Source organism: Dermacentor variabilis, chromosome 8, assembly GCF_050947875.1.
Source record: "Dermacentor variabilis isolate Ectoservices chromosome 8, ASM5094787v1, whole genome shotgun sequence".
In the NCBI taxonomy this organism is placed as follows: Eukaryota; Metazoa; Arthropoda; class Arachnida; order Ixodida; family Ixodidae; genus Dermacentor; species Dermacentor variabilis.
The window spans coordinates 102,695,913-102,717,359 of record NC_134575.1 but is presented as its reverse complement, the minus strand read 5'-3'; the positions used below and the strand labels follow the sequence as shown (position 1 = coordinate 102,717,359).

Sequence of the window (21,447 nt, the reverse complement as noted above, 5' to 3'; positions counted from 1 at the left end):
TTCGCGCATGCTCAGAGCAACCTAACAGTTCGGAATGTGCCTATGACATGGTGCACGCCACAATACTGGCTATATACTAAAATTCCTAATCAACTACTGTTTTTTTTTCAGGGAATTTAAATCTATAGCTAGTCAAGCCATTTAAACCCTTTGCGATTTTCTCATTTTTTTCAGGAATAAAAATGTTCTATATGGTGAAGAAAGCCTGCGGTGATAGGGACGATGATCGACAAGCTGGTTTCGTGCTGGACTGGTGACGTCCGAATGACGACAAGGGACTGTTCCAAGGAGCACGAGCATCATCGCTTTGTAATTGCGGTGCCAATGGAGGCTGGTAATGACGCTCGCTTTGTTCGGGACAATAATAACTAGTGAATGGCGGTCGTAGAGGGGAGAAGACAGTACGGTTGTTACAATGGCAAGCGACGTGACCAATACGCCGGCAGGCGAAAACAGTTTTCCAGTCGTCTGCGGTTCGCCACTCGGCTGGATTGTGGTAGCGTTCAGGATACCACGGACCAGTTGATGCACCTGGAGCATGAGACAGCTGTGAAGCGGCAACGGCACATGCAGAACGAACTCCATGATTACCGAGTTGTTCTCAGACTACGTTCTGCACAAATGGGTCTGTAGGCAAGCTGTTCTGTTCACTGGGGCGGGAAAGAAGGGTCGCAGGAGCCATGGATTCAAGTTGTCGCCGCACTATCCGTGTCAGGTCGTCTGATGATGATGGTCGCTGCACTCCTAGCCTGTCCTCACAAAAGGATGTCGCAGGTGCGTTCAGCAGACGAGTGAACGGCGTTGCAATGCGACGGCTGTTAGCCTGATCAAAGAGTTGACACTCTGGTATGATCTCGTGTACTGTTTCGCAGTTTTCCCACACGAGCAGGTTGAAAGCATGGTCACTTACCTCCTTAAGTAGATGCCCAAACTTGTCTAACTCTACCCGAATTGTTGTCGGCCTTACCGCACAGAGCCAGCACGCCCTGGATGTAAGAGACGTATGATTTGGTGGACCTCTAGGCGCGGGTCGCTAGTTCTTTCTTAGTGGTGCTCTTCCACCTGGCGGGACGGCTTCAACAAGTTCCTCAGCTTCTGTTTACGCGTGCCGCAGTTGTTGAGCTCTTTCTTGCAGTTGTCATACCACACCTTCGCCGTGCCTTCTGCGTAGAAGACCAAGCCAGCCAACTTAATCGTCAGATGCCATTAGTTGCGGGCACTTTCACGCTCAAACGTGTCGATCTAGTGCTCCTCGTCGAGATGGTCGGTGCCGCAGAACGTTACTGGATAGCAAGCCTGAGCCAGCACAACCCTCGGGGTTATAGGCGTTGATGTGGGCAGCGCCTTGTTGGGTCCTGTTTCATACATCATGTTGTCCAGTCCGAGATTACGACCACTGCGGAGCTCCGTTGTTCTTTCTCGCGGGTACCCAGCACATCCATCAATTTGTTACGTTGCCGAAGTTATATATAAATAACTATTTACAATATTGGCAAAAGAGATAACGAGGCATAAACAAGATCGCTCTCGAGACCGATTCCACCTTTACACGTCAAATCGTCTTCATATGACTGGCGCCCTCATGGTTGGAGCCGTAACAATATTGTGACACGGACGTTGGGAGTACAAGTGTCGATAATGGACGAAATATGCCCGGTACCGTCTTTTGTTTTCATAAGCACGACAGGCGAAGTCCAAGGGCTGGCTGACGGTTCAATGACCCCTTTGCGCAGCGTTTTGTCAACTTCTGACTAAATGACTCAACGTTCAGCATGCGATACACAATAGGGACGCCAACGACTAGGATTCATTTCTCCAGTGTTTATGTGCTGGTGATCAACAGACGCTTGGCCTAAAGGCCTGTCGCCGAAATGAAAGATGTCACTGTACCCCGCAGGGGCGTCTGGGTCAGCAGGCGTTTGGTGTGTTGCGACACCACGTACCCGAGCACACGAGGGTTTGGACCCTCCCGCGTGTAGCCGTGCGCAGCCTAGCCGTGTCTGGGGAAAGGGGGATCGTGGGGGTTCAGCCGATGCCTGGTGTTGGGACCTTTACTGTCCCCTGGCGGAGGCAACACACTTCTTCGGCCTCGGCTTCACATAGACGGCACCTCCAGACTGACCCACCTGGAGAAAACCGGCAGTAGCCTTTTCCTGTCTCTCTCTACGGTCTTTTTCTTTCTCTCTCACTTTCCCATCTTTCCTGTATTCTGTTCACTTCTTATTACGTCCGTATGTCCTGGTGGCAAGGGTTAACCTTGTGTAAGTAGCCAACCAAGGTTATGTCATATTTGGTTATAGTGGCTCTGTACAGCTGGCGTTGACAGGCCTTGTTTAAACACAAATCCTGTCACGTCCCCTTGTTGAGCTCCATAGTGGGTGGCTGGCATCGCTACCGAAACTTATGTTACGCATGGATAGCTCTTTCCTCCCACTCCCTGATTGGCCTCAGAAGCGAGGGCGCACCGAAGATGTTTTCAAATTTTTTCGCAACATATTACAAAGCTTTCCCCGATTCTACGTCATCCATTCTGACAAACCTGAAAAGACAATGAGAATGATTTCACCTTTCCTAGTGTCAAAATGTCTTACCGAAGCACTTGGAGCAGGTTACAAGGCATTAAAGATCGCTAGTGGACATCTCCTTCCGGAACTTCGCGATGCGAAACATGAAAGCACAACATGGGACAGTGATCGAAAATGTCTCCTAAACTTGTACAGGAGCCTTGTCCGTTCTCGTCTTGAGTATGGTGCTATAATCTATCATTGTGCAACACCGAGCACGCTAAAAATCCTAGACCCTGTGCACCACCTAGGTATGCGCCTAGCGACCGGTGCTTTCAGGACTAGCCCTGGAGAAAGTCTCTATGTAGAATCAAACGAGTGGTCACTCCGTCTACAGAAGTCATATTACAGCTTCACGTATTATCTGAAAGTAAACTCGAATCCTGAACATCCATGTTACACAACTGTAAACGACGTGTACTGTGCCGTACTATTTAATAATCGACCGAAAGCCAGAAAGCCCGTCTCGCTCCGTGTAAGGAATCTCAGTGAAGAAATGTGTGTTCCACTTGTAGAACACCATTTAGTGCTTCCAGCGAAGCTGTCACCACCGTGGCAGTGGCAGCTCGTGGAATGTGACATATTAATAATTGAATTCAGTAAGCTAGCTCCTGAGATGCACATTTGAATGCACTTCCTTGAACTTTGGTCGAAGTACTGCTGCCCGGAGTTTTACAGCGATGCAGTTAAGTCATAAGCCGGCGTTTCATATACAGCAGTTGGTCCGTCCTTCTCGGACTCTGGCATTCTGCATGCGCAAACAAGTATCGTTTCGGCTGAAGCCTATGCACTATTATCAGCTGTAAAACACATAAAACAATTAAAACAAGGAAAGTCAATTATATATAACGACTCTCTGAGCATTGTTAAGGCGTTAGCCTCACTAAAAAGCACAAAAATCCTGTAATTATTTATCTTTATACACTCTTGGGTGCTGTTTATGCATGTAATCAACGTGTCATGATATGCTGGGTGCCAGGGCACAAAGGCATCGAGGGTAATGTCCTTGCTGACGAAATCGCCACATCCACAGCAAGAAAAGATTTCAACACTTCCATAGCTGTTCCCGTCATAGATTTGAAACCTTTTATTCTAAAAAAGATTAAGAGATTCTTGGCAACACTTGTGGGACTCCCAAAGCACGAATAAACTTCACTTAATCAGGCCAGATTTAAGCATTTCCTCCTGTATAATAAAATTACGAGAAACCGATGTTGCGTTCTGTCGACTAAGAATAGGGCACACATACAGTACACGCAACTACTTGCTTACTGGTGATGAACCTCCTACATGTGTTAGATGTTGTAAAAGACTGATGGTCATCCACGTCCTTGTGGAATGTAGGGAAAGAGAATACGAGAGGAAAAACAAGTTTCCCTTGGCGTATCAACACCATATCCCATTACATATAGCACAGTTTCTCTGCACGAACCCATTATTCGACACTGAATCACTTTTAAATTATTTAAATGATATTCAAACATTGCACATTATCCGACCAAATGCTGCATAGTACGGCTTCCTAAAAGACGCTGCTACTGCGTTCGTTACATTTAGCACAACACGTGTCACCCAGGCCCTTGAATTTAAGGGCCCTGTTGAGGCATCAGTGCTCCGTCCACTACACGCTCTGTTACATAATCCGTGCGTAACAAGACACTGTCATAGTTCACATCTCTGGTCATTGTCATTGTTTTAATAGTTGTTTATTTTGCGCAATCTAGAGGCTCTCATTTTATGCCTATTTACAGCAATGCCGCATCCACCATTCGAAGTGCATTTATCCATCTCACGAACAATTCATTGAAAACTGATCCCCATGTGTATGGCGGTCTTTGGCCATATCTGGTCGTTGCGCCATAAAACCGCATACATCATCAAAGATGTCACTGTACGGCTCAAGCAGGAGACTTATGTCCGTGGCCTGTGCAGAGGTGAGGTCAGGTGCAATCATTTTCGCGAAGTCATCCATGAAGGAACCGGAGCTGTGAGCTGCAATTGGCGCTAATAAACCACTCTCGGCATTCAGACTCTCAGTGTCAAATTCGTAACGACTAGAAACGCCGACGAAGAACATGCCGTCCGGAAGCGCTTGAGGACAGAGGCAGAAAGAAGTTCAGAAGCGTAGAACGACCTCGTAAGTAGTAACCGTGACCAGTGTATGCGGAACAGGTTCAGGTATGCGGAACAGATTCAAAAGCATGTCGACGATCGGGCGAAGCACAGACTCACCGTCAGAAGCCTATGGCTGGGCGGTCGAAGTGACGTAACTGTCTCGGGTGACAGACACACATCGCGAAGCGAGCACAAGTGCAGTGGGGTGGTGCTCGGAGCAGCCGCGAGTTGAGGCAGTTCTAACTGAAGAACACCGGTTGCGCAGTCGATGAGAGCAGAAATATTGGATAAAAAGTCCAATCAAAGGATAACGTCGTGAGGGCAGTTGTTGATCACAGCGAAGACAAGTGAAGCTGTCTTTGCCGGCTACACCTGAACGTGCAGTGCACATTCTAAGACCAACCAGCACGCCGCCATCGGCGACGCGAAGCACTCGGGCTGCTGCTGGGGTGCGGACCTTCTTTAAACGTCTACGTAGGCTAGCACTCATCACAGATACGTGGGCTACAGTGTAGACGAGTGCTTGAACAGGTGCACCGTCCATTTTAACGTCAATTACACTTCTTTTTATGGGCACGCACAGAGGATTTGCGGCCGTAGTTAGCAATGCAGCACCCCCTCGGGCGGCTGCATTTCTTAGTTTCCCGCAAGGGTGCGGCAAAAGCCACAGGGGACGAAAGGCGAAGTGGCTGCGACGAACGGGAAGATGGGCGACGTGTTTGTGGTCAACGAGACTGGTATCCGCGCGGCGATGGTGTGCGACTGTACCACGTGTTCGTAGCTGAGCTGTCGGCGATCTTGGACTTGGCGGTTCGCCAAACATTGCGAGCACTTCCATCAAAACGGCTCAGGTTGGTCGGATTTCGAGGTGTTGAGGGCCATGGGTTGTGATAGTATCGGGCGACATGACAAATGCGGCGACAGGTGAAACATATTGACTGGTCGCCCTCAGTTCTCTGCTGAGCCGGTTTCCGATAACGCGGTGAGAAGCATCGGGGTGGAGCGAAAATAGTAGAAGGGCGTTCGTTGGCGCTGGAGTTGGCGACAGCACAGAGAGAATATACACCAAAGTTTTCAAGTTACTAGCGAAGATGGCTTGTACGAGGGAAACGGAAAAAGTGATAGCATCAGGGCTACTCGAAGAGAAAGCTGCGGGTGCCATGGCGTCCAGTTCCCGTCGAACAATTCGCACCACGGCCTCTGATAGCGACGCATGCTGCTGCGCGGGTTGATCTTGACACGTCGACGTTGCGGCAGTATTGGGAAGTCCGGCGGATGGTTGCAAGACGCGTCGGCTTTTCGCACTCTTTTATGATAGCGTCAACTGTCGAGCAGCTTTTGTACATGAGCAGATTGAAGGCGTGGTCAGCAATGCCCTTGAGCAAGTGCCCGATGTTTTCAGCTTCTGTCATGTCATGATCGGCTTTACAACAAAGCGCCAGCACGTCGTGGATGTACGAGACATAGGACTCCGTGGGGGATTGGGCACGGGAGGCCAGTTTCTGGTCTGCGGCAATATTACGGCAAGCTGGTTTTTCAAACAACTCTGTCAATTTCTCTTTGCATTGGTCCCAGCTGGTTAGCTCCTCTTCGTGGTTTTCGTACCACACCTTTGCCTTGCCTCTTAAAGGGAAGCTGAAACCTTTTCCACAAAAAATGAGTGATGAGCAGTACGTCGAGGTTTTCAACTCTCTGAATTCGAATATCGCATCGAAATTGAGCGAAAGAAAGCGGAAAAATATTTTATTTCAACCAAAAGTGCAGCAGCAGACACGCCCAGCTCGCGCGCCTCGTTTTCGCCTGTGATTGGTCGGGCGCCTCGTGACGTCAACAATGGTGTTCGTCCGGACCGACTGCTGCCGCTACACACGAAGGTGTTCAAGGTAGTTTGGTAGTATTTTTCTGAGACGGTCATGGAAAATTTCGAGAGCTTGCGTTTCTCTGAGGATTCCGGCGTTAAGTCCAAACTCCACTAGAGCGATTTTGCGCGCAACGGTGACGGGCGACGGCTTCGAGCGACAAAATGGGCCGTCGCTCGAACAGATCGCTCAGTGTTGTCGCTCGACCACTCATTTCTAGAAATCTAGAACTCGTCGCTCGTCGCCCGGAAATGCTATGAGCGACTAGCCAATAGTGCGAAGCCGCAAGTGGATGTACATAACTCAAATACTACTGTTTGTCGCACGGAACGAGCAAACTATTGAATTTTACACGTGCGAAAATAGGAACCCAGTGCAAGACCTTCAGAAATATTTTATGCTCCTTCTTCAGTAAAATACATCAACTTAAATTGATAAAGCATGCGTCACGCTAGTTTCGGCGCGTATATTGCTGCCCTCATACCGGAAAGTCGTCGTTCAAAGCCGTCGCTGTCGTGGAGTTCGGCTTGCAGGCGACGAGTGAACGCGACAGACATCGCCTCGCTTGTCGCGCTGTCGTTGTCGCGTTCAAGATCACTTGTAAGGGGTTTATACTTTACTCCCTACATGTACGAGCCGAGTGCAAAGAGCCGGCCTCTCCAAGAAGCAAAAAATGCTGGTGCAAGCACTGCTTTCCACGAAGTGTTAGCATCTCCTTGTGTTGGGAATGTTCTTTGGTGAGTATGTTCTTTTGCTAAGCTGCATTCAGCGTTCCAGTGAGTATGTTTCCGGGCAAACAACTGTAGTGTTATGTTCCTGCATGCCTCCTCGTAGAACGTAAGCGGTGATGCGATCTTCGGCATTTGTGCGCTGCCCCAAAGCTGTCGGCAATCTACACAGACGGTTTAAACGCGGGAAAAGTTTACCGGCTGTTGTAGCACGTGTAGTATAGAACCTTCATCAGCGCGCCATCCGCACGCTACTCGTAACCGGCGAATTCCGTCAGCTACGTGAGATGGTAGGTTTCTCTATGTGTGCGAGAGAAGGGGGGGCGCAGAGTCCTGACGTGAGCAGGCTTTCCAACACATGCAAACTTTACGCTTGCACTGCGTTAAGGTAGCTGCATAGCTGCATACAGGCTGTTTCACAACACACGTGCGAATAGAAAATTCGCGGCGCTTGACGATGAAACCTGCGTCAAGGGTGGGAGATAAACATGCACCTTCCGTTCAGCGTGCTAATTTTTTTTAGGAGAACCCAAAGCACGCATTATTCATAAACTCCGGTAGTAATCTTCACGGAAGTGGTTAGAGCGCAACACTGTTGTTCTTGAGCGCTTGAAGTTGTTTCGCTTCACAGCAGCCTCCCACTTAGCTGAAAGCTTCTTGTCTTGCAGGAACTAATGGAACATCGAAACATCATCGCGGCCACTTGTGTTCGTGCAAGCGTAGGCTGCACAGAACGCCGGCATGATCGGCCTACAAGTTCAATTGATGCTGCGCACGTCAACTACCACTCCTATATAAACACAAACAAAGGAATGTAGGGTTGAGCGAAGCAGATTAGGACGGCACGCATGCAGAAATAAGCCCGGCCAGGCACGGTCGTGGACACTGCGAAGGAGGGGAACACCAGTGTTGACGTCACTACGCCGCGGTTTCCGGTCTCCGCTCGCATCGTCAGCGTCAGCAGCAGCGCGCGGCGCTCGAGGGGGGGCGGAACTACAGCGCAATTTTAACCGACGATTGCGTCGCTCCTAAGTGAAAAATCCCCCCCCCCAAATTTTACCTTCATGGTTTATAAGGTTCCCGCATCCGTATATGAGCGTCTTATTGAATTCGACAGACCCTTCAGCTTCCCTTTAAGTAGAATAACATGCTAGCTAGCATTAGCGTTGGGTCCCATCTGTTGATTCCACTCACGCGATCCTACATCGCCACCCACTCCTCAATGTCGGAGCCATCGGTCCTGCAAAATGTTTCAGAATCTTTGGGTTGCAGAATCACAACAGAAAGGGACAGCGACGTAGCGGGCGACGGTGACGTAGCAGGCGGCAACAACGTTGATCCCGCGTGCCCCCCGTCATTCATGCTGGGGACGGTGATGCGGCGTTCACTACGGAGCTGCGTTTCCAGTCGTGGTACCCGGCATCACGACCAGTAGGTTACGGGGATGTTAGGAGTATAGAAATATTGCATTTACAATATATACACAAGCATAATCAGTGTAGCTAAAAGTGGCTGTCCAGCAACAACACGCAGCAGCCAGCGTGTCGCGATCTTCTTCCTTCCTCTTCTTTTATACTTCATTAACAATATTATTATAATCACTTATTAGCCCAAGCAAGCCACATATTGTTTGAACCTTTAGACTTCGTGCAAAGTATGCACGAGAACAAAAATATGTACTCACTGACACTGCGTATCCTACCTGCCTCTGCTTATATAAATGAATTTTAGTCACATAGAAGAAGTTCTGCTGTATCCACTCGGAACGTAGCATTTCATTTTTGGTTCCTCATTGCTTCTAGCGCTAAAATTTCATGCTTTAAAGAAAATGAAAGCCAGCAAAAGCTGCTTGCCACTATGATGCAAGGAAATATAACACCGTCAAAACGAAATGATCACTTGCAATGATATGCACTAAGCCATGTCATAAATTTGGCTAAGACTATCCAATGCTGAGATGTTCAGCAATTTGCTCTAGGCGCAGTGCAATGAAGGCAGAGATGACCGTAGCGCTAGGTTCAATCTGTTCAACGAGAACTGTATCGAGAAGAATGTTTACTTGGCAGATGAACTCGTAGTCACGCATGCTCCACGGATTTATGTATGCTCACGGTTTTCTACAGATTTGCGCTGCTATGTGTTGGCATATTGTGTGACTCAGCCTTCTTTTGAGCTACGTTTCTTGCACTGCAGTTTAGCATTTCTCACCCAATTCTCCGTTTTTCTGAATGCAGAGTGCCCCAGCAAGCGTGTACGTTGAATCGCCGTGAAAAATCTAAATATCTAAACTCTCGCCTAATGCCGTTAACGACCACACTTTCACATTAAATGCCTCTTGTTAGTGTTACGTGACTCAATGAAGTACCCTAAGGGTGTTCCTCAATATGCTCTCAATTTTTCGGACGATTTGCCGCGATATAGTTTAGGTTATCGCACACGGCAGCCTATAGACTGTTACCCCAAAAGCAAGCAATTTCCTGGCTTGCATTTTTCCAGCTCGTACAAGCCTTGTACAGCCAAAGTGCATCTCATGAAAGCATTTTCTTCGAACGGTATGAGAAGGTTTAAGTTAGCGAGCTCATTTATATTGACTAAAAACTACAACGCCATAATACAGAAAGCTACCTGAGCATTCACATCAGGTATGATATCAACATAAAACATGATAGCATTCATGATATACCTATTTACTGTCCATGCATTCGTTCTTTCTTTGCATAATTTATAACGTAATATTGGCTTGTATGTAACGCTCCAGCAAGATCGATTTAGTAGAAACATCCATTGGACGCAATGGAACCAAGTTATTCACTTAGATGGTTTGTCGCCATGACAACCTTCCAAACGTACCTATGTACATCGGGTACTTATTTAAACGAAGAAAGCTCTGCTGCAGCCACCCATGGCCTTACAGGAAGTTGTCCAGTTTCTTTTTGTTCGCGCAAGAAAGTCGCCGTCAATATCGATTACCCTGCCAGCTTTCACTAATGATATGCGGTAATTCAGATTTGTGTTGCCGACATAGTTTCATAACACCCTTATTGATATGGTTGAGTGCTCTATTTGCAGCCAATGAGAAGTTTACCATCTGAACTTACACGAGTCCGCGATCAGATTTGCAGGGTCTCCCTATATATGAATTAATTTTCACGTAAATTTGAAGCGTCCCACAAAAACCAACGAAACCGATTTTTTTTTTCATATAGGCAAGGAAAGTGACAAGCACAAATTTACTTACTCTCAACTATGTGCATCACACATCGACCATGTGTCTCAATGCAACAGAAATTGAATTACCTGTCTCGGCGACTGGAAATCTTTCCAGTGAGCGACGTCCCATGTCTGGGAGTGGTCCCAGCTAACCAAGTGGGCGATGCTGGGTGTGCCGCGAGGCACAGGGCACGGAACCGGAGGGTACATCACTGACAAGTCCATCTCAACACCAAATGTGTGAAGTTCCCCCAGACAGCGCAAGAAACACTGGAGGTTGTCCGCGCCGCGTTTCATTAGCCCTAGGCAGCTGGCATCGGGGCCCACAGAGCGTCGAAGGATCACCTGTGATGAGTTAAATGGCACATACCCCAAAATATACTTTTGGTGCTACTCCACCTCCGCCAGGCCTTATCGGCTGCCCTTTAAGCCCACTCTATACTACGGTTTGCCTTTCTGCAGCAGTAGGCACAAGAACGACAGCAAAACACGAAATAAAATCTCCCTTGATCCTTGCAATTCTGAAGCCTTGAAAACTGTTAGAAAATGGTGTTTTATTGAAAGTGTCCTTCTGGAAATGAAGCCGCAGGTACCACATTAGTACACAACTACTAACGAAATCCTGGGCTAAGTAAATCATGGTTGAGATGGGCCGTCAGAAGTAATCGTTGGCATCGCAAACGAAAATTGATCATGGTGATCAATTGTTCATGAAGTGCCCTAAGAAGCAAGCAGGGGCGCTATAACGTAAAACTATTCCAAACTTTTCTATTCCAATTCTGCAATCAGCCCTCCGCGATTGGTCAAAACCTTTTTTGGACCACCCCCTCTTCACCTGTCTGTCACGCGACGTCACGAAAACGGCCATAGCTCCCCATCTGATATGACGTGCACAAACTGATTATGCATAAATTGTCCGAACAAAATAAAAATTATTATTTATGATTCGACGCCTTTTCGTCTTTAGCCCTCGGCTATTGGTCAAGAGTTTTCGGGCTGCACCCCCTTCATCCACTTGTCACGCGACGTCATAAAAACGCAGAAGCTCACCACGTCAAAGTGACGTGTATGGGTTAAAAATGCACTAATATACCGAACAAAACTGAATTTTCTTCTGAATAGCCGCAGGCTGCCCCGTCTCGAAAGGAATAAAAGATAGCTGCCGCCTATCGCTCAGGCACTGGCTACTCGCACCTGCAGGATAGCATGAGTCTATTTGCGTGTAAGAAAACTTTTTGTGTGGCCTTGTAACGTTTTCGAGCACTTTCCGCACGTTTACGACCTCGTCCTGCGAACTCTTTGCTGAGGATCCGTTTCAGCGTCATTCTTAAGCTTCCGTTACATGCCGCCGCGATTGTCGACGAGCCACCGTAAGCTAAGTAAGGGGAAAGCGGACCAATCGCAGATGCTGGCACCACCCTCTTCATCCGATTATCGATTTTCAGTGCAGTGGCTCGGCCCCATCGAATCCCTCTCCACTTAAGTTGGCTCCTCGCCTCTTGTGAGCCACTTAGATAAGACAAGCCGCTCAGCGTAGGCAATGTTTTTTGTTTTTCAGGCAAACAAAAGTGACGTCCTATGAACGAGGAGAGCGTTTGATTAGTCTATTGAGACAACCCTGCGGGTGACCGCCCGGTGCTTGCGTCGGTGTTTACGCAAATTTGACGTCAGAAGACTGGAGTAAAAACATATTGGAATAGTTTTACGTTATAGGGCCCCAGGATAGATTTTGGAGAGAATTTTCGGTCGCGATATTTTTTTTTAAGTTTACGGTTACTTAAATACTAAGTGTACAAATGAATTAGAATGCGGATATTCGAGAAATATGAGCATAAGATATTGAACAGATTACCAGGTATGTGTTGTGTAAGAACAAACTAAAAAATAAAGTCCGCATGGAAGTTTGTCTTGAAAAAAAGAAGTGGCGCACATATATTTTTTTCTATTTCCATTTCATGGCGTTCATAACTCCAAATGTCAGGTTTGATAGAACATGTGCTGCCGGCGCTTTGAGCCTGATGAACTGTGGTTAATGCAGCGAATGGAACCGATCTGTCCAGCATCCGCCTCACCTGCAAGAGGCAGTGTGGTCCAATCTCCAACAAGATGGCGTCCTTGGGCACGTACGAAAGGGCCTCATGGAAGAGTACGGGGCTCAGGAAGTTGTTGACGATGTAGTCAGCAGAGCAGAGCTGCGAGCCAGGTTCGTGCCAACGGTTCTCTGGCACTGAAGTGCTGATCCAGCGCTTGCTGCGTGGCATAGGCTGGGGTATGACCTGGTCCATTGCCAATGTTAGTAACAATTGAACCAGAATCGAAATTGAATTGCAAACTCTCACATATTTTTTTTGCTTTTTTGCACGTTATAATTTCTTGACAAGTGGACAGATGTAATGAAAAACTGAATAAACATGTCAATTTGGGTTCGCGAAGCATACCTATATTGGTAATCGTAAAACCGGCGTATATTGGCTCCCGAAAAAGAGACAATAAATGGCCTTTGGAGCAAAAATAGAGGACCTACAACAGACCTTGCCATAAATTGCGCTGGGGATGAATTAATTGCGCACTACTTTTACTTGGTCGTTCATTAAAAATTTGTCATGGAACGTCCAAAGTAATAAAGAAAACGTGCATCAATAACTGCTGAAAGTTCAGGCTACATTTCTTTCCGAAGTGTAAAGTAGTGCAATAATGTATTATGTTTCACTCTCGAACAAATTATGGCACCTTATTACGCCTGATAACCTGTAATACAAAATTGACAAAAATTATAAGAAGGCAGAAGAAAGCTTTTCGACACTTGTATAAAATTCCCCACGCTGCTTCTACTTCAGGCACCTTCCAAAAATAACACAGTACAGTACAAGACACTTACCACTCTTCACAATTCATCCGCTCTTATTCTAATATCACATTCAATTTTTTAAATGTGAGAGTGTGCCTAAACGAATATAGGCAGTTCATAAACATGCGAAACGTAGGCATGCTCTTTTTACCCAATATTTGTAGTGCCTTTAAGCTGCATAAGGCTAAACTAAGCCTTCCCACAATTTCACGTATACGGGAACAGAAAAGAATTCTCCGCGGTGGCATTTCTTTTTGTCCACAAATTGTATGCTTCTGCTATCTTGCTGGCTCGCTTTCATTTCCTCGTTTTCCTATTCTACAGAAATAAGCTGGTGTTTCTTTCTAGTCATTTTTTCTTACGTCGTATGCTACGGCATAATTTTCCTTTCTTCTTGCGCGATTACATAGTGTATTCTGCTCAATATTTTCCTTGATAATTTGTCACCATATTATATCACGTTTTGTAAAAATGCAAGGCCTAAAAACATTCCTCCTATTTTTCGGGGCAGTGCAAATACCGTCCACGCTTTTTTGTACTGTGATTTAATTGGTTTCTTCCTGCTAATTTCTATATCTTACATGCTATTTTTCTGTGTCACTTGTAGCGGCTGCACGATGCTCCGGCAAGCTGTTTAAACATGCTTTCGGCAAATGTAGCCAGCCAGAAATATATGAATAATAAAGTTTATTGATTGGATTCAGTCGCAGATGGCAAAAAAAAAAACGGCGTGCACACATAACATTGCAGGAAGGAAGTACTCTTCGGGGTGCGAATAGTGAATGCTATCCTGAACCTAGTTGAACCTGAACGCTATCAGCGATGGCTCATAGACAACATATTTCGCTGATGAATTTTGTAGTTTCCGCGTGAAGAGGGCCTCCAAGTTGATACGCAATTACATTCCGACATTATGTTGAGTGGAAACACAGGAACATAAGTAAAATAAAATAAAAAGGAATGCTACTTCTGCTGGCATGTTACATATACTCTGCTCGTTCATGTATCTCGCAATGCAGCTAGAAGTGTATTGCACTTCCAAATTTATTCAAACGAACTGGCCACCTAACCTAATTAAAGCGACACGTCTGATATAATCTAACCTAATTAGAGCGACATATCTTATATGTTCTTAGAATGTGTGCTCTACGACAACAAAAACACAGGGCGTGACAGGGCGTGATGACCATGACACGAGGGCACGCGGAAACTTGGTACCACAAAGCCTCGCAATGAAAGCTTTTTTAAGTCACTGTTAATTTTGAGATTAAGCCTACCTACCACTAGTTTCAGCACTGACAAATGTTCACGCCCAACTTTGCGCCAGCGATACGAGTAGACAAGTACACGTCCGTTGCGTTTGTCCTTGTCATCTGATGCAGCTTGCCTATTCTTACATATCTTACTAAAATGACCGAACATCAACACCAACTGTAACACCCGAATCACCGACCTTCTAGTCGGTGTAGCCATCGCAGCGGTAACCAAAGCTCACCAGCACATTGCAGTTCTGAACCTCCTCACAAGCCCCCATATTTCGGTATCTCCTGTTTCTGCGGGCGAGCATGTGGAAGAAGCATGTGCCCGCGTCTTTATTGCTGTCCTGTTTGTCACTATCTACTCTCCTTATTCTCAAAGTGCTCGCTTCTGAGATGTGAAAGTAGTTAATGTCCTCGTGCTTCAGAAAGAAAAACAGAACACTTTCGAAAACGGGGAAAGGAAGCGATGACAACACAGTGCCGTAGTGACGCCCCAGCCTATGTCTCCGCTTTCATGTGCAGGTAGTTTGCCGTTCATCAAATACGCACCAACAAGCCCAAGTCCTAGTCCTGTTTCAGAGTAGGCTCAAGCTCGTTGAAAAAAGCACTGCAGATGTTCGTGTCATTTCTGGAAAAAAAAAATTATACAAGACGTCTGTGCGTCGACTAACCTGTGGGCGTTCCCGACGTTCCAAGGCGAATTTCGGAACTCGTGTGTGAGTGAACACCTCTGAACATGACCACCTTGGCCATCTCATGGAAAGCATTCCATAGTTCTTTTTCCTAATTTCGCTACGCCGTTCTGGAGGCGGACGGCGGTTTAAAGAAAACGCCAATAATGACATCACATAAACCGATGTGTAATTGTTTTTGCTGTGGCCGTCTTTTTATAACTAATACAATAACAAAATAAAACAACTTTCATTGCGTGGAAGAAACAAAAGAGCTTTTTCTTTCCCTCACATCAGCTGGAAAGTCTGCCTATTTCGCGTGATACGGCTACGGCGGAATGCTGCCCAGCTAGTCGGCTAGACAGCTTATGCGTGTTCTGGGTGTTGTTGAGTGCTGTGCGCGTTGTCGTTGGCGGCAATTTGCGCTTTCAGTAGAAGAATGACCACGGGAAACTTCGGAACCACTCGAATTCGCGGGGTGTCAAGTAACCACTGAGGCAGGCTAGTCCGCATGAGACGACGAGATGTCTATGTCGGGGCCGTAAGGAGAAAGGGGGGCGGGCTGCGATAGAATGAGAGCATGACATCACCAATACCTTTGTTCTGTTTGCGATTGTCCTTTACGCCTTCCACCCCCATTAGAGGAATGTGCGCTGATTGAAGGCCAGATGTAACTGTGAAGCAGTGGCCCTCGACTAGTGGGAGACATACGGGGTTTCCTTCACCTACCTTGGATAGATGAGTGGGTTGATAATATATACGGTGTTGTTTCCTACAGCCATGAGCGGCACAAAATTGTTGCCGAAGACAACAGTATTCTTTCGCTCAAGCAGCGAACCTTAAAGGGACACTAAAGCGAAACTGTAAATCAGTTTAGACTAATGAAGCATTGTTTGAGAACCCTGCAGGCAGTAATTTCAAAAGAATACTTTGATTATTAGATGAGAAAATGAAGGTCTAAGTATCAGTATTTGAATTTCGCGCCGAACTCAAGCGCCGGTACGTCAGTGTGACGTCAGGGATTCCAAAGTATGTTTTCGTATTTGGGCCGCGTCGGCTGAATAAAGGTTCCCAAAACTTGCCATGTTTAATATATGGTTCCTTTAAAACACAATGTAGCCAATCTGTACCGCTATATATAATTAGCAGACCCTGAAGATGCCATAAAAATCCAGGACGTCACAGTCCCTAGGTGCGGGAACTTAAGTAGGCGTCGCCACCCGTATTTCGTTCTTGCGCCTTTTCTGGCTGAAAAAACGTCTTATCGTTTTAAGAGTGGTGTTTTTGGTATTGTAGAACGGTAATTTGCTGATGTAGAAGAAATCATTTTTCCCTTTAGTGTCCCTTTAATGTGACTCCAGTAGAAACAGGGTGATCGCCTTATTTTTTAACACTGCTTCCTTTAACATCACACTGATGCTTAGAGCCGGTCATGGCACGAAAACTACCATAACCAATATGAAGACAGCAATACAAAACCAGAACACATTTAAACGCGCCTTCGGCTGCTCCTATTGTCCGTGTTTACTTCCGCCAGTAGAAGTTACTGCGGGCGAGGCCCACCACTAGAACGGCTGGTGCTGCCGTCGTCGTGGCGCTGTAAGAGTGATCACGTGCACCGTAAGCCACACTCGTCGCTCTCACATGGCAATGTTGCACGTTTTGAAACCTATCTGAACACTGTCCCCATAAACAGATTTAAAAATTTTGCCTGGAATGTCTGCGTGCAGGGAATTCATTTTTAGAAAAATCGAGGAACTAAGCCCTCCCGCTCGTGCAACGCCAGTCTCTTGGGTGAAGGGTTTACACAAAGCATTACCCACTCTTACGCGGAAAGTGCGGCTTGACAGGTAACTTTCTATTGTGTTTATCGTGTTGCCACAGACACCTGTCACCTAAAGATCTCAGAGAATGCCAAAGCGCCATTCGTATCGTAAGCTTCTTCTAGGTCTGGAAATACTGGAAAACAGAACTCCTTATGTATACAAGGATGTCTGATACAAACCTTAATGGGAACAAGGTGGTCTATTATGGCCATACTTCCGCTGTAACCAGATTGAAGGGGTCTACGATTTTGTTTCTTTCAAGAGCACAGATCAGCGGTGCTATAACGTAAAACTATTCCAAAATTTTCTATTCCAATTCTGCAATCGGCCCACCGCGATTGGTCAAAAACATTTTTGGACCACCTCTCTTCACTTGTCTGTAACGCGACGTCACGAAAACGGCGATAGCTCCCCATCTGATATGACGTGTACACACTGATAATGCATAATTGGACTGAACAAAACAAAAATAGTTCTTTCTGATTCGACGCCATTTCGCCATTAGCCCTCGGCTATTGGTCAAAAGGTTTCGGGCTGCACCCACTTCACCTGCCTCTCACGCGACGTCACAAAACCACAAAAATTCACCACGTTAAAGTGACGTGTACGCGTTAAAGATGCATTATATGCCGAACAAAAGTGAATTTTCTTCTGGATAGCCGCAGGCTGCCCCGTTCCGAAAGGAATAAAAGATGGCTGCCGCCGATCACTCCGGCACTGGCTACTCGCCCCTGCCGGAGAGCATGGGTTTATTTGCGTGTAATAAAACTTTTTGCGTGGCCGTGTAACGTTTTCGAGAACTTTCAGCGCGTTTACGACCTCGTTCTGCCAACTCTTCCTTGCTGAGGATCAGTTTTAGCGTCATTCTTAAGCTTTCTTTGCATGCCGCCGCGATTGTTGACGAGCCACCGCAAGCTGAGTAAGAGAAAGCGGACCAATCGCAGACGCCGGCACCATCCGCTTCATCCAGTTATCGATATTCAGTGCAGTAGCTCGGCCCCATCAAATCCCTCTCTACTTGACCATGCTCCTCGCCTCTTGTAAGCCAATTAGATAGGACAAGCCGCTCAGTGCAGGCAATGTTGTTCGTTTTTGAAGCAAACAAAAGTGACCTCCTCTGAACGAGGGGAGCATTTGGTTTGTTCAGACAACCCTGCGGGGGACCGCCCGGTACTCGTGTCGGCGGTTACGCAAATTTGACGTCAGGAGATTGGAATAAAAACATATGGGAATAGTTTTACGTTATACGGCCCCAGGTGCCGGTTTACCATTTTCTCAATGGATTGCTGATACAGCTTGTCACTGCTATTGGCCGATAAGCAATGGCTAATGATGGGTCCTTGCCTTTAATATGCTTTAGTATAGTTTTAGTATGGGAATTATAAAGCTTTCTTTCCAAGAGGACGGAACGTAGCTGCCCACATAGCATTGAAAAGACCTACCATTTCGTTTGTGATACGATCACCACATGTTTCCGAGTTGTTGCAACAGCTTAGAGATGCCTGAGGTCCAGCGAAACTCAATGGCCAATTGTATGCCTTGTTTCGCGCACATTTGCTTTAGAGGGGCTGACACTCTGCGCGCTCTTTGAACTCCAAGAAGTGTTCGGTGGAGTGCGAAGCACTAGACATATATTCAATATGTTCACCCAGAATGTGCGCCTGATCTTCCAGGCTATTATTTATGTAATTGCCAAGGGTATAGTGTGTGCTTTATTTATTGACTCTCATACACACCTTTCACACGTCCGTGTAAAAATTCATACTACAAAGGTACTTCTCCGAAACATCTCTCTTAGCTTGTCTACGTTTTCTACTACCTCGGGACTCTGTTTGAGATTTTGGCAGGTGGAGAGTAGCGAAGATAAGCAGAACTTTTTTTGCATTTTCCGTGATTTTCTACGTTAGTGGTTACCCCATGGAACGCTACGTTCATTGTCTAGGCCGTTAGCTTATTCACTACATTTTGTGTCAGCCTGTATTATGAAACCTCTTAGGTAAGCCACAGCAATATCAATATTAAAATCAGCAATGGCATCCCTTTCTAAATACGTAAGTTCTTCGAAAAGTTCCCAGCTCACTGATTGAGCCATCCATTGGCAAAACTGTGGGGAGCATTGAGCCTGTTTTGTAATATTTGGAACTATCGGGAAGTGGTACCTTCCATAGGGGTTTCTCGTAACGTTCCAATCAAAGTATGGCAAAAGTGTGCCGGATACAATGCTAAAGTAAATTGAGAAGTATGTTTTGTTTTCAACGCTATAGTACGTCAGCTCCTTCTTATTAGGCGTGCATCAGAGCAAAAGAGTAAATTTTCAGTTTAACGGCCTCTTCGATCCCGATGGGAGTCTTCCCACAGAGTGTTATGTGCGTTTAAATGTCCGCTAACTACGTATGCTCCGGAAGTCCATATATGTAGTTTTGAACTTTGGTTTTATGAGTTGATATTTGGTATTTGAGTTGATGAGTTGATGTTTGCTGAAGGACATGGTATCGTGGCACAAAGAACCGGAAGAGAAACGTTCTAAGTTAGACTGGCAGGATAGAAAAAAAAGACGGCGCTATCTTCCTTTCTCTTTTGTCTGTCACTTAGAATCTTTCTTTTCCATTCTTTTTGCGCGACACATCATGTCGTTCATGGTTAACACTTAGTAAAGCAATGAAGGGGGCTAGTTGGTGAACGTTCATGGTTATATTGCGCTCAGTTTTACAAACACGATATGAAGGAAGGACAGGACGTGGACGGACGACATCCGCATGCAAATGGGACCATTTGGCACTACCGCCGGCTCGCTTCGAGCGGCGCAGACAGCCGCTGGAAGCCGTTGTGACGATGCCCTTTGGCGCGCTACTTCGTCAAAGCGATTCTTCGAGAAGTAGGGCACCTCTGTGCGTGCCTTTTTGAACCATATGCTCTCTTTGACGTTCAGTGCAACAATTTTTTTTTGAAAGTAGGGCACTATGGCGAGTGCGCGACGTGTTCCTCATCATAATTCACAGAGTGTATGTAATTTTCGCATGTTTAAGATGGATGTTCATGTGGCTTGACTTAGCACAGATCTGTCGATCTCGGCAGGTGTGGGAGCTTTGCCCGAACCTTTGGCATTTGAAGCATCGCAGGGGCTTTGGTACGTGTGGCCTGGCAGGGCTCGTTATAAAGCCTGTATCAATACTTTCGGTTGAAACACTTGATCCCTGGGAAAGAATAAGTTGTTTGATAGGTTTTCTTTACCATCACGCCCGAACTCCATTCGCTTGACAATCATAACGTTCTGGCCACTCCAGCCCTCTAGTTCAGTCTACGTGAGTACCAACAAGACATTGTACAAGATGTCACCACATGTGATGTTAAGCGAGTGCTGTGGTTTAATACTTAGTGGATTGTCCCAAAAGAAAACTAGATTAGGCAGCCTTTCGTGTTGCTATTTGAGAGTTCCAAGAGGAGGTCACCACGCGCAAATTTCGCACCGTGGTACCCTGCGTCAATAGTATCTGTCAGAGATTTCGCCACAAGGAACGGTGAGCTGGCTCTCACTGTTCTTTCCGGTTCTTCCCTGTGAAGTACACGATAGCGAAAGAAAATTATTGCTTAATTACCAAAAAAAATTGGAACTTTGTTAGGTGCGCTCACTTCCCTGGGGGCGATCAGGGAATGCTGGGAAGTAGGCATAAGTGAGTGCGTGGTCTTTTTTTGCCAGTAACGCCTGGTCCTGCAAACACCAGCGGTACGTTACCACTAAAACCGAATATGACGATACCTAGGTTGACTACTCACACAGGGTTAACCCTCACTGCCTAGCAAATCGGAAGTAATACAGAAGAGAGTAGTAGACAAGACAGATTGAAAACGAGAGAGAAAGACGAAGATTGGAGCGCAGGAGAGGAAAAGGCAACTACAGATTTTCCATGGACGGGTCGGTCAGAGAGAGGGTGCTGTATACGTGAACCCGATGCCGAAGGGGTGTGTTGCTTCCGCCAAGAGGCTTCACAGATGCATCCATCAGTCAGCATCCGCTTAACACCGACGATATCCTTTTCCCCGGATACGGCTAAGCCACGCGGGGTTGAACGTGAAAGGGGCCAAGCCTCATGTGCTCCGGTCCCCACGTGCCTACAGGTGAGATGGCTTGTGTAATCGATTTTTTTTTCTGATCTGGAACAAATGTTACTCGGATTAAAGCTTCTACGTCACAAGCTGAGAGGTTCGTTAGTATAATGAGCTACCTTACGTACTTTTATCGAGAAGGCCTTTATACTTAATTTAGGCCACATCTATAAGCAGTGTGGCCAAATTTCATCCCTTCGTGCGCTGGTGCGGCCTCGAATGAGCTTGAAACAGCCGGCTTCTTCCGAAAGTGAACATTTATT

At 46.4% G+C, this 21,447-nt stretch overlaps 1 protein-coding gene across 2 annotated transcripts in view; it reads right to left on the bottom strand.

Moving 5' to 3' along the window:
• Window positions 1-21,447, bottom strand: part of LOC142590498 (fatty acid synthase-like) — a 177,394-nt gene that overhangs the window by 73,029 nt on the left and 82,918 nt on the right. For both annotated transcript variants that reach the window (XM_075702660.1, XM_075702661.1), the window contains exons 11-12: window positions 12,549-12,752; window positions 10,564-10,821 (exon numbers count right to left, since the gene is read on the bottom strand). In XM_075702660.1, coding sequence (XP_075558775.1) covers window positions 10,564-10,821; window positions 12,549-12,752 — 462 coding nt within the window. The remainder of the gene's footprint in view (window positions 1-10,563; window positions 10,822-12,548; window positions 12,753-21,447) is intronic.